The sequence below is a fragment of the Polypterus senegalus genome, chromosome 4, assembly GCF_016835505.1.
Source record: "Polypterus senegalus isolate Bchr_013 chromosome 4, ASM1683550v1, whole genome shotgun sequence".
Taxonomy (NCBI): Eukaryota; Metazoa; Chordata; class Cladistia; order Polypteriformes; family Polypteridae; genus Polypterus; species Polypterus senegalus.
In genome coordinates, this window is record NC_053157.1 from 1,938,884 (window position 1) to 1,952,851 (window position 13,968).

The 13,968-nt window shown below is 42.0% G+C and overlaps 1 protein-coding gene across 4 annotated transcripts in view; it reads right to left on the minus strand.

Moving 5' to 3' along the window:
• uso1 (USO1 vesicle transport factor) overlaps positions 1 to 13,968 on the minus strand; it is a 128,152-nt gene that overhangs the window by 13,192 nt on the left and 100,992 nt on the right. For all 4 annotated transcript variants that reach the window (XM_039750139.1, XM_039750137.1, XM_039750138.1 and 1 more), the window contains 3 exons: positions 13,239 to 13,360; positions 9,318 to 9,456; positions 4,482 to 4,645 (listed from right to left, as the gene is read on the minus strand). In XM_039750139.1, the coding sequence (XP_039606073.1) occupies positions 4,482 to 4,645; positions 9,318 to 9,456; positions 13,239 to 13,360 (425 nt within the window). The remainder of the gene's footprint in view (positions 1 to 4,481; positions 4,646 to 9,317; positions 9,457 to 13,238; positions 13,361 to 13,968) is intronic.

Below are 13,968 nucleotides of genomic sequence, written 5' to 3' on the forward strand. Positions count from 1 at the left end.
TTTGGACTTTGCTGCACTTGAACTGCCTTTTAGGCAACTCCTTTGGTCCATTTTTGCTCCTTCCTTTTGTTTTGATGAATTTTGTTAATACATCTTTTATTTATAATGATTCTTTATTTGCCCTTTTGTACACAATCCGAGGGTTTATGGTCATCGTTCCTCTTGTGGGAGTTTTGATATATTTTGGGAGTTTTGTAGTTACTTAAGCCAGTTCACCAATTTTGAGGCCTGTTAGATAATAAGCAGTTGGAGTAACCAGACAGGCTGGTGAACCCGAGAGCTAAAATCTAGTTTGTCAAGCTAAGCACTGAGTCAATCTGAAGGCAGACAAGCATCACTTCAGGAAGGCAACTTCAGCACCTAAACACTTGTGCCAGAACGACTGATACTTTTTGCTATAATGTTGCAGATGACACAGCAAAGGGCCCAAACGGCAGAAAGTGAACACCATAAGCAGAGGATCGTGCAGTAAGGAGAAAGACAGCACTCCTCCAATGCAAGTAGAATCCTCTGCTAGGACCTAAAGACACGACTTCACAGAACATCAGCCATCATCCATAAAGACTTGCTATTGTAAAACTAATCATCATGCCAAGATAAAATAAAACTCTAAAGAGCAACTAAGCAGCCAGTCTTTCTATGTCATAAGCTTGTCTGTCTACGCCGCGTTTTATATGTAAACACACTGGATATATGCAGTTATCATACACTGTGTGCACAATTATTAGGCAAGTGAGTATTTTGACCATATCATCATTTCTAATGCGTATATTCCAACTCCAAGCTGTATTAACTTGAATGCTTATTGGATTTAAGCACGTCAGGTGATGTGTATTTGTGTAATGAGGGAGGGTGTGGCCTAAGGAGATCAACACCCTATATCAAGGTGTGCAGAATTATTAGGCAGCTAGTTTTCCTCAGGCAAAATGGGCCAAAAAAGAGATTTAACTGACTCTGAAAAGTCAAAAATTGTAAAAAGTCTTTCAGAGGGATGCAGCACTTTTGGAATTGCTAAGATATTGGTGTGTGATCACAGAACCATCAAACATTTTGTTGCAAATAGTCAACAGGGTCGCAAGAAACGTGTTGAGAACAAAAGACGCAAATTAGCTGCCAAAGATTTGAGAAGAATCAAACGTGAAGCTACCAGGAACCCATTATCCTCCAGTACTTTCATATTCCAGAGCTGCAACCTACCTGGAGTGCCCAGAAGTACAAGGTGTTCAGTGCTCAAAGACATGGCCAAGGTAAGGAGGGCTGAAACCCAACCACCACTGAACAAGAAACATAAGTTGAAACGTCAAAACTGGGCCAAGAAATATCTGAAGACAGATTTTTTTCAAAGGTTTTATGGACCGATGAGATGAGAGTGACTCTTGATGGACCAGATGGATGGACCTGTGGATCAGTAATGGGCACAGAGCTCCACTCCAACGTGGAGGTGGGGTACTGGTATGAGCTGGTATTTTTAAAGATGAGCTAGTTGGACCTTTTGCATTGAAGATGAACTCAAAATCAACTCCCAAACCTACTGCCAGTTTTTGAAGACACTTTCTTCAAACAGTGATACAGGAAAAGACCATGATTTTTATGCAGGCCAATGCTCCATCACTTGCATCGAAGTTCTCCACTGCGTGGCCAGCCAGTAAAGGCCTTAAAGATGAAGGAATAATGACATGGCCCCCCTTCCTCATCTGACCTAAACCCTATCGAGAACTTGTGGGCACTTCTTAAACGCTAGATTTACGGGGGAGAAAAACAATCCACCTCTCTGAAGAGTGTCTGGGAGGCTGTAGTCACTGCTCCACAAAAAGCTGATCGTCAACAGATCAAGAAACTGACAGACTCCATGAATGGAAAGAAAGGCTTATGACTGTTATTGGAAAGAAGGGTGGCTATATTGGTCATTGATTGATTGATTGATTTTTTTTTAAATGTCAGAGATGTTTATTTGTAAATTTTGAGGTGTTTGTTTATTATTCTCACTATAACAGATGAAAAGAAACAAGTGAGATGGGAACATTTTCATTTTTCCTTTAGTTGCATAATAAATCTGCACACTAATAGTTGCCTAATAATTGTGCGCACATATGTATTCCCCTGATGATGTTCACACTCACATTTCCGTTGTGAAACATTCAGGTTTCAGGTTTATTAACATTTTGGATTGACTGATAGCACTGTGTTTGTTCCATATTAAAATTAATCCTCAAAAATACAACTTGCCTAATAATTCTGCACTCCCTGTAGTTATATAATCTGTGTGTTTATCAAGAAATTGTATTATTCTGTTCCTTAAAATGAGTGGGCTTCAGTTACCGAGATACAAGTCTAAAGGCTGGTGACCCTTCTTACAGCAGAAAAAGATGAGGCAAATAAAGTTGCTGCCTTGCCATATTATTCGATTAATGACTGGTATTGCTGAAGGTAAAAGCGATAATTACCCAAGTTAAAATTTCTTTTTCAAGTCCTACAATGTCTTTACTTGGTCCATACCTGAATCAAGATGAAGCTTAGTGGAGTGTTGTGGATGGAGGATTCATGAAATTCCCACCCGAGGAAAAACAAAACAAACATCTAAAAAGGTTCCAAGGATTTTTTTCTAGCATATGTTTAATGTTGCAGAATTCTCATTTAAATTAATCTTACAACACGTTCATCACAAAACAGTAAACCTCAGCTATCCATGGAAAATAAACAGCATTTATATTGTCATTTGTAACCAACTCTTTTGTCAGAATAGACTTTTTTTTTTTTTGCATATTTAATGTTACCGCATTCTTAGTTACTTTGTCATTTAAATTAAGCTGATATAAGCGGCAAAGTGGTAAAACATTTAAAGCTACAATTCCTTACTGAAAAATGACAATAATTAGTAATATTCTCCATCTTTCTAGTCAGTGAGAGACAAAAGGAAAAGGTATAGTAAAAAAAAAACAATCGAGTAAATATTTTATATTAAAATCGTCAGTTATAAAAAGTGTCAATTCTGAGCCAGTAAACCCATCCATTATCCAACCCGCTGTATCCTAATTACAGGGTCACATGGGGTCTGCTGGAGCCAATTCCAGCAAACACAGGGCCCAAGGAAACAAACACCGGGCAGGACGCCAGCCCACCACAGAAGCCGGTAGACCTCTAACAATAAAGTAATACAAAGACATTCATAGCAATATGTTACGCCAATTATGCCAGCCTGCGTAACTACTCTCTCAGAGAGAGGTGAGGTGGGGTGATATCAAGCATATCCTGTGGTCTGAATGTGAATCCCAATGCCCCAGTGCAATGGCCGGGACACCGTGATGTAAAAATGGTGCCGTCCTTCACTCCACTTCACCACCTAACAGCTAATGTGTGGTGAGCGTACTGGCACAAAAATGGCTGCCGTTGCATCATTCATATGGGCGCAACACATTGGTGGTGGCTGAAGAGGCTCCTTACTAACTAAATCACGTTGAGTAGTGAGAAAAACGCAAGATAAATGTAAGTAATTATCATTATTTATTATTACAAGTTAATGATTTATTTGTAAGCTAGACAAATGTAATATCAGATATATAATAGCGCTTTAGGAGGCCTGTTTTACTTTATTGAGGAGAACTTTGGTGCTTTGATGTTTACCTAACCCTGCATCTCCTCAAATGTCCCACACATTTATGACATTGAGGGATGGTACATGAATCAAACCAGCTTGGTAATGGTGACTGTGGTTGGACTTGCAGTACATGAGCCTATAAGTCACCCCCAGCTAGAAGGCCATAAACTGTCTAAACAAAGCAACTGGGGGATGAGTTATACCCGAGTGCTTTCATTGGTTTGACAACCCAGGAAGGAACAGGTAAATTAATTCTATTGGTCTGCAGTACGGCTGTTTACGATTGGTTTTGAAATTGGAGGCCATTCTGTATCACGCCGCCACTTTGTTATGCGATTTGTGGTAAGGATTGTTTAAAGTTGGGTCACCTTGCCTTCACCTCCCTCTCTCTCACCTCATCTGGCCAAGAAGAGACCACAACTAAGACAACTCCATCTCAGCAACCATAGCGAGATCGGCATGTGGCCTGACTCCAGTCAAAGGCAATGTGGTAGCAAATCAAACAGAAGCCGAGAGCTGCCGATGGACGCAAGATGCACGGCTACTTAGGCTGTCATCGTGTGGTTTACTAACATTCTGCTTCCTTCAAATTTTCAGTAATATTATCAACAAAGAATTAAATGTGTCACTTAACTCCTGCCTGTTCCTTTACTCCGTCTAATTGCCTGAGGTTACAGATGTAGAAGGGATGAGGACAGCAGGATAAAGTACATAAGGCCCGGAGTATACAGAGTGCCAAGTGTATGGAATTTAAAAACAATTTATTAAGGTCTACATAATAAAGAGTGTAAAGGGAAAAACAGTGTGACCACGGGACCCTACAGGACAAAACACAAGCAAAATGTGAAAAGAAAAAATAATAATTCAGTGCTAATGCAGGACATACCATTGTTTCAATGAGAGACTCTTTTTCCGTTAATTTTGCTTGCAGCGCTTCATGTTGTTTCCGGAGTTCACTCATCTCCTCGTGCAGCCGGCTAACCTCTTCACACTGAATGCCATTGATTTGAGCTCCATCACTGGAGATGTGCTGTTGCTGGTTTTCCTTCCCTGCACCGTATAACACAGACAAACAGAAATTAATATTTTGCTATGATTTACTTGCAGGCCAATTAAGCCAGGTCAGGACTCCATTGCTACAGTGTCTCTCTGAGGAATCCTTGGGTACCACTGGTTTGACTTTGTGCTGCTCGTGGAGCTCCGAATGAGGCACATGACCTGCACTGTGAGGAAACGTCTGCTATGGCACTACGACCATGTGGCGCAATTCCCCGAGGGTGATCCAGCTTGTAGAACCCTGTGACGATGTGGGTTCTGGCTCCACACTCCCTTTGATGTTTGGGAACCCTTGAACCCAACACCGTCGATAATGTTACCGAGTGAGCTAGTCAGTGGAGGCAAATAAACAATTGAGCAAAGGGTGGTGCAAAAAGTGCAATAGTGCTTTTATTAAAAACAGTCAACAAAAACAGTGTTCCATAAATAGTGCAGTTTCAATAAATAATCCAATAAAAAAAAAAACGTGGAGGTTAAAACAATAAGAAAAAAACAATCCTTTAAAACGAGAGGTTAAAATCTTCTTTAGGAAGCTGTCTTTAAAAACCAACAACAAATCCGGTGCATCGTTTATTAGCGTTTTCTGTTAGCGTCTCACCTGCTTATCCCGTTTGGGCTTAGCAGCAGGCAAGACGCTCTCTGCAGCTGCCCTCCTACAACACACGCGAGACTGGAGACCTCCCGATCCCTGGCTCCGGTATGGTACTCATCCCAGTCCCCGAGACTTGATGTCCACCAATGACCAGGACGCACACATTTGGGGACTCCACCACCAAGCCTCCCGACTTCCGCTGCCTTTCCGCGGCTTCTCTGCGGCCCGTCGCTTTCCTCTAGGCACTCCCGCTACATGGTCGCTCAGCGGGAGCAACCTCAACTCAAACGCCTGGGTGTCGGCCTAACACCCAGCTTCCTCGCAGCTGCCCACGGGCGCTCGATCGCGCGCTCACCACACTCACGCACCGCCTGTTTCCTCGCTCCCTGTAACCTCCGTCCTCTTTCCTCATCTCCTTTTTCTTTACCGAACGTTTCTTTCACCCCTTCAACCGACTTGCGTTTCTTTTTAAAACGTGAGGGGCCATCACAGCTGTAGCATTAGCCACGGGAACAATCACGGATGTGGGCAGTTCCTCACCTGTGCACTACGCGAGAAACACCCACATCACCGACTGCCCCGCGGCTCGCTACAACAACGCCCCCCTCAAGAAGCCGCCCCGGGTGCGGTGATTATTTATTTAAAATGAATGGCCTTTTCTCAACGAGCTGTGGACCCATAACACCAAAGACCCTCATTGTTGGGGAACCGAGTGGCTGGACCAGGCCAAGGGGATGCCCACGTAACACCTGGCTGCGACAGATAGAAGGTCATTTCCGGAGCGTGGGACTGGACCGTGCGTGAGTCTGGGGGGTGGCTAACCAGGATCCTAAGCTGTTTCGTCGTGTAGTGAGGGCAACAACTCCCTGTACCAGTGCATGCTCCCTAACCTGACCTGACAAGCAATTCTGAATGTGTCAGTTTTCAAAACAAATAAATAATGCTGCCAAAACTCTCAACATCTCCACATTCCCTCCACTCATTTCTTAAAAAAGTAGGGCTGGGTGAAGGGCTGCTTATTTCATTGCTTTATCGGTTGCTTTACCTTATGTTGTTTACAGTAATGACAAAGACAACAAACTGAATTTCATGTCTTAATGGAGAAGTGAAGTTTCTTATATAATGCGCTTCAATGGGGGCCAATGCTGAAGAATCACAAACGCTGTTAAAGCATCAAAAAAAAAAAAAAAAGTCAAATTACCCATCTTCATATATAATAGGCTACCGTGGCTGTCCGTGTGTCTGTCCAGTATTTTAAATCACCTGTAGCTCATAAACCGTTTGACCTGAAATTTGGTACACATATACTATGTGATGTCTACTGTCCGCGGTGATGATTGATCTCCAAGGTTTTATTTTTATTTTACTTTATAGTAGAATCAGCTCTCTGCAGTGGCCAGCACCATCCTATGCTGCTTAACTACACTTTCCCCTGCCACCACTTTGCAGTCTTCAATCTCCTTCAGATCGACTCTTCTGCATAGGATGTCATCTACCTGTGTGCATCTTCCTCCACTCTTGTACGTCACCCTGTGTTCCTCCCTCTTCTTAAAATACGTATTCACCACAGTCATATCCACTATCCTCTGACCTTCTTCATTCCTCTCCTTGACACCATACCTACCCATCACCTCCTCCTCTCCACTGTTCCCTTCACTAACATGACCATTGAAATCCGCTCCAATCACCGCTTTCTGTTCATCACTTCCTCCAACTCACTCCAGAAATCTCTCTCACCCACTGCACACCCAACTTGCGGTGCATATGCACTAACAACATTCATCATCACACCTCCAATTTTGAGCTTCATAATCCTCACTCTGTCTGACACTCTTTTCACCTCCAAACACTCTTGACATGCTGTTCCGTCAGAATAACTCCTACCCCCATTTCTCCTCCCATCCACACCATGATAGAACAATTTGAAACCCCCTCCGATCCACCTGGCCTTACTCCCCTTCCATTTAGTTTCACCTTCCTTCTCTCCATCATATCTGCTAACTCTCTTCTCTTGCCAGTCATACTGCCAACATTCAAAGTTCCTACCCTCAGTTCCACTCTCTTTACCTTCCTCCTCTGGACACGTCTCCATCCTCTTCTTCTACTCCTTCGGCCAACAGTAGCCCAACTTCCGCCAGCACCCTGTTGGCGGTCATTGTTACCCCGGGGCTTGACCGATCTGGTATGGAAATTTGTATTGCTGTCTGCATATTGATTTGGCAAAATTTTAAACCGGATGCCGTTCCTGACGTAACCCTCCTCATTTATCTGGGCTTGGGACCCCACAAAGAAACACACTGGTTTGTGCATCCTCTGTGGCTGTATAAAGTGTATTTGAAATTAGGGAAAGTTCACATTACACCAATAACAGAAAGTACAGCACTTTATATACAAGAGAGATGACGCACACGTGTTGCACACGGGATTGCGTAGAGAAATAGTGTGACAGCTAAACTCATGTTCAGGCTGTTGATTTGGGGTGGGGGGGCTCCCTTGAAGTGATGGGACTGTGAATTACAGAAAAATTCAAGGGTAACTTTGACAAACTCCTGTTTTAAAAAAATACATAATTCAGCCCAATGAAGGAAGTCCATGACACACCCCAGTGTGCTGATCGATCATGTTTATTTTTGATTTAAAAGTTTAGTTTTAAACACACAACCAAACTAATATTATATTAAAAACAAAGTAACAAATCACCCAGTAAGCAAACTGACAATGAGTGTGAAAACGGCTCGACAGTTTGGGCTTCTCTTACCTCACACCAAGACTGTACTGAAAAAGCAAATTCTGCACCACAAGGTTGTGTAGATCATTAATAGTCTTCTAATGAACAATTTATTGAACAGTAATTAATAAGACATGCAGAGAAAGGTCTAACCTGGAATGATTTCCTAATAAAAACAAAGACGTATCCTTCAAGTGTCACAAGTTGAGTCTTAAGAGTCCTCACTTTACTCTTCAAAGCCCTGGGAATGCTGGTGTGGTTATTGCGACCAGTACGTCTGACACATTAATAAATCCATACTATTTGGGTCTCTTATGGCGCTTTTCCACTGCATAGTACGGCACAGCACGGTTCAGTACCGCTCACCTTGGTTCGGCTCAGTTCGGCTCGGTTTACGCTTCGACTGCAGTTTAGTACCGCTTTAGAGTGGGCGGGATTATTCACATGTCGTTATAGTTGCACAGCCTCTACTGCCGTGACATCATCGTAAACGCGCCACAAGCGACTTCCTGAAAAACTTTTTCATTCTGCGTCGCCCCATCCAGCTCTCGCTGGATCCGCTCCTCGGCTACCAACGAGAGGAACGTCTGTACTTCCTCAATAGACCACGAAACAGCCATCTTTGGTTAAAACAAAATGGTGCGTCCGAACCTTCGCTGGCTGTGCTAAAAATCTAGCGGGTCTGTTGTGTCTCGTGTCGCAAGTTCAGTGACGCAGTAATGACGATTTTCTCCGGCCAATCAGTGACTGGCAGAGTTTACACGTCACGTTTTGGTAACGGTTCGGCGCGCTTGGAACCTCGGCTGAGGTGGTACTAAAAAAAGGACCAGGTACCAGGTACTGTTCCCAGTGGAAAACCCTCCAAAAGTGAGCTGAACTGAACCGTGTCGTGCCGTACTATGCAGTGGAAAAGCGCCATTATTGTTTTCAGGAAAGGCTTTTGTACGATCAATGAGCTATCAATCCAAACCGACTTTTACAGGCAGCTTTTCAAAAAATTTCAAGACCCTTATCAGTTGTACATCATTACATAATGCACAAAAAGAAGTCCGTTGGGCCTGAACTTTCAAAGACTTTGGAGGTTGACGTCTCACAAATTTACATTACCAGGCAACCCTTCACCTCATCAGTATGCGGTGGATTTAAAATGTGGTCTTCTTTTGGGCTCTTGTTATTAAATGTACAGTACCCCTGTGCAATATGATTGGCCATTTAGACAACATCCTATTATTTGCAATATTTGCGCAGTCACTTTAAAAATGAAATTCAGGTGTTATACGGAATATGTTTATCTGCAAAGCTCCTGCATACAATGTCCTGTTAAAGCAGCACAAAGAAATCCTTACCCAGCTTCAGCTTCAGGACGTTGTACTGGTCTTTGTGTTGCTGTATCTGAGAGAGCTGCTGGGCCAGCGTAGACTGCAACTGTTCATTGTCTCCCCTCAAGGAGGTGACCTGCTTCTTCAGCTCATTTATCTGAGAATCCTGCACAAGAACACAAGCATTCAGCTAAACATGCAATGACACCTAACAGAGGACAGCACACAGGACTATTTCAGTGCCTTCAGAAATTCCTTTTGTTTTTGTTATTGTCACAATGCCAATTTCAACTCCTATGCTTATCTAGCTAGCTCAACATTTGGAGACATCCTTGGGGGGGAAAAGCTTACAATTTATTTAAAAATGTTTGAAGCAGATTAGTTGTTATCTTTGAAAAGATCATCTCCCTACCAGAAAGTTATAGAGTGCAACCTAATAGGACTGCAGTTCCCAGCAACGGCGAGAGTACTTCGCCAACGGGCACCTTTTGATTTTTGCGAGGGGTTCTGGGAAGAAAAAAAAAGAGGGACCGGACTATTTGGGGAGTGTGTCACAAGCCCTTACCGTATTGTGTTGTCAGATTTCATTTGTTCAGCAATAATAATTACTGTCATTGAGGAAATTGGGTGGGATTTTCCATGTGCGTTGTTCATTTATGGTTTTTAACCTTCATTACCAGAATGTTGTTAATTTCATCTTTTCATGTACAACAGAGATAACAATTTTCTTGGCCATCGCTACAAACAAGGCAGGGTAAGCATCACATAAAAAAACTAGCTGTACCTCATGGCTACGCGCCTGTATTAGTGAATAGGTACTGGAGGACGTCCCTACCCAGCTCCCTACTCCTGATGTCACTCTTCCTTCTCCCCTCAGCCCACAGCCTCTGTCTTGGATTTGAGCGAATATATCGCTCCTGCAAGCGAACTACGACTATTAGCGTGATGAGAGAAGTCACAAAATCAGCTGGAACATTCAAGCAAATTATAGAAAAAAACCTGATCTAAATCTGTTAAGTAATTCTCTTGTTCGCTAACTAAGCGAAGGTAAGCACCACGCCCTGAGGCCGACGCATGATTGAGGAGGACCCTGCACCCCTCCCCTCAGCCTGCTGCGTGTCTCTCGGATTCACACAAATAAATTGGTACCGCAAGCAAACTGTGATACTTAGTGCAACGAGAAAAGTCGCAAAATCTACCAGAATGTTCAAGCAAATTAAGCAAAAATATACACATACATATGTACTAGGGGGCTCCGCTCTCTACTCGCAATGCTCGCCCACTCCCAGGTTAGGTTAACTAAATACACAATTTAAAGAAATTGTTATTTTACTGAATGAGTTAGTCCAACCCAGAGGCTGCTTGTGCCGTGCTGCATGATCTGCAAGTCACGGTGGGCGTCGATCATTTAAAAGCTTGGACAGCAGCTGCTGCTACTTGTGAAGTGCTGCGTGATCTGCACATCGTGTTGTGTCCTTTAAGCCAGCTGCTGCTTTAAAGCCTTACATTATCTACATACTTCTGACATACAGTATCATCTATCTCCACATATTTGATCTCTTTTTGCTGTTCCGTTATTTCACCAAGTAATAATTCTGTTTGTTTGTGCTAATGCGATCTTTATTATCTTTTTTTTTTTTTGATACTTTCAAATTTTACTACTTTCATATTTTTTAACTTGCTCTGCATGTGTATTGCACCAACGTTTTTGAAAGTCATTATGGAATCTTTTATTTCTGACCCAGATTTGACCTATGAGCTTTTCAATTCCTCTTGATTCAGGCCGATTATTACTTTCCTTATTTTCTGAATTTGCACATAGATTATTATTGTTCTCTTGTGCATCCTTTTTTGCCTTCTTTACTCTCCAACGCTTTTGTGTTTCTTTTCGACGCACTGCTCTTTCTTCTTCGCTTAGTCGTTCACGTGCCATCTAGAACATGTAACATTTTTAAGAGCTGGGAGCACATGAAGTGTGTCTGCCAAAGGCATTCCAACAACTTTGAGGTCAGATGTCCGTGAACTTGTTTTAAATTGTTTGTAAGTTGGGAGTGGCGTGCAAAAGTCACCGTCTCACGGGTCTTGCTTCCTAAGGTTGTAATGTCTAGTCTTGCGCAAAGTGTCTCTCCGAGATGATCACGTCTCGACCCAAGATTTTTTCATATATATATATATATATATATATATATATATATATATATATATATATATATATATATATATATATATATATATATATATATACACAGTAATCCTCGCTATATCGCTTCGACTTTCAAGGCTTCACTCTATCGGATTTTAAATGTAAGCACATCTAAATATATATCACGGAGTTTTCGCTGGTTCGCGCTTTCTGGACAATGGGTCTTTTAATTTAGGTTACATGCTTCCTCAGTTTGATTGCCCAGTTGATTTCATACAAGGGATGCTATTGGCGGTTGGCTTAGAAGCTACCCAATCAGAGCATGTATTGCATATTAACTAAAACTCCTCAATGCTATAAGATATGCTTCCCGCGCGGTGCTTGAGATTGTTTGCTTCTCTCTATCTTTCTCGCTCTCTCTGCCTGACGGAGGTGGTGTGAGCAGAGGGGCTGTTTGCACAGAGGACACGGACGCTCCTCTACAAAATGCCGCTTTATCGCAGTGCTTCTGTATACTTAAAAGCACGTATTGATTTTTGGATTGTTTGCTTTTCTTTGCGAGCGCTCTCTCTGATATTCTCTGCTCCTGACGCTCCTTTATGACGCTCCTTTGAAGATAAGATATGTTTGCTTTCTTTTAATTGTGAGAAAGAACTGTCATCTCTGTCTTGTCATGGAGCACAGTTTAAACGTTTGACTAAAGGGTGTTATTTCATGTCTAGAGGGCTCTAATAATGTTAACAGTTTGGGAGAGTTTATAAGGGCTTAAAATATATAAAAATAACCATACAAACATATGGTTTCTACTTCGCGGATTTTCACCTATCGCGGGGGTCTGGAACGCAACCCCCGCGATCGAGGAGGGATTACTGTGTGTGTATGTATATATATATATATATATATATATATATATACTGTATAATAGGGACTGCAAAACATGTGTCTCTTTTTCAAAAGTTTAAACTGTGCTCCATGACAAGACAGAGATGACAGTTCCGTCTCACAATTAAAAGAATGCAAACATATCTTCCTCTTCTAAGGAGTGCGCATCAGGAGCAGAGAATGTCAGAGAGAGAGAGAGAGGGGGAGAGACAGAGAGAAAAGCAAACAATCAAAAATCAGTAGGTGCTGTTTCGGCTTTTAAGTATGCAAAGCACCGCGTGACAAAGCAGCCGCATGGAAGGGAGCTATGTGAAGGTAGTCTTTCAGCATTTTTTAGAGAAGCGTCCGTATCCTCTACGCCAGTGGGCAGACAGCCCCTCTGCTCACACCCCCTCATAAGGAGCAGAGAATGTCAGAGAAAGTAAGAGAGACAGAGAAAAGCAAACAATCAAAAATCAATACGTGCTGTTCTCCACTTTGACGTAAGAGAAGCACCGCGCGGGAAGCATATCGTATATCATTGAGGAATTTTATTTAGTACGTAATACGTGCTCCGATTGGGTAGTTTCTCAGCCATCGGCCAATAACATCCCTTGTATGAAATCAACTGGGCAAACCAACTAAGGAAGCATGTAACATAAATTAAAAGACCCATTGTCCGCAGAAATCCGCGAACCAGCGAAAAATCTGTGATATATATTTAGATATGCTTACATTTAAAATCTACGATGGAGTGAAGCCGCAAAAGTCAAAGTGCGATATAGCGAGGGATCACTGGGTGTGTGCATATAATAGATATATAAAAATATATATATATAAAAATCTAAATATATATATATATAAAAATAATAGATATAGCACTGAGATCTAAAAAAAAAAAAATAATAATAATAGAGCACAGCTTTGCTTCTCCAAACACTCACTTGTTCCCGAATAAGCTCCTTGTACCGAGTCACAATGCTGTCATGTTGCTCCAATGTCTTTTTTACTTCTTCTTCCTTCTTATCTTCTTCACTGGACTTGTGCACTGCTTTCGTTATCACCACTGAAAAAGTAGGCAGAAATGAAATGTGAGTGATCGCCAAAATACAAACACAGGAGCAGAGGGAAAAAATGAGTTTCATGAAAAGGTTAAAGCTCATTCCAAAGAATCTCACATGGCCAATAAGGACCAACGCAAGACTAGGAGTAGAAAGCTATGCAAAAACTACTTTGTGGGAAAACTATTCAGCCAAGGACTAATTAGCCTTTCATTGGGCCAAAATTAATTATCGCCATCATGATACCTGCCAATTATGAAGCCAACCAAAAATAACAAAGGGGACCATATTTATTTCTTTTATTCTTAAAAGATTTTTATTTTCACTGTGATTTCCATTCACGTTTTCTCAGTCATTATTAACTAATAACTAAAAGCCTAACACAGGTGTAGCTGCAGCCTTGCTGCATTCCGCATAACCTTCCCAGGTGTACTGAAGGAGGCCGCTAAACTCCAACTGGCACAACTGCAAGACTTTACAGGATGTTGGATTCAGAAAGTATTTGGACCCCTTCACTTTTTTTCTGTTACAGTCTTCTGCTAATATCATTTCAACTAATTTTTTTCCCCCCTCGTGAGGCAGCACTTGATACCTCAGAATGACAGAAGTGAAG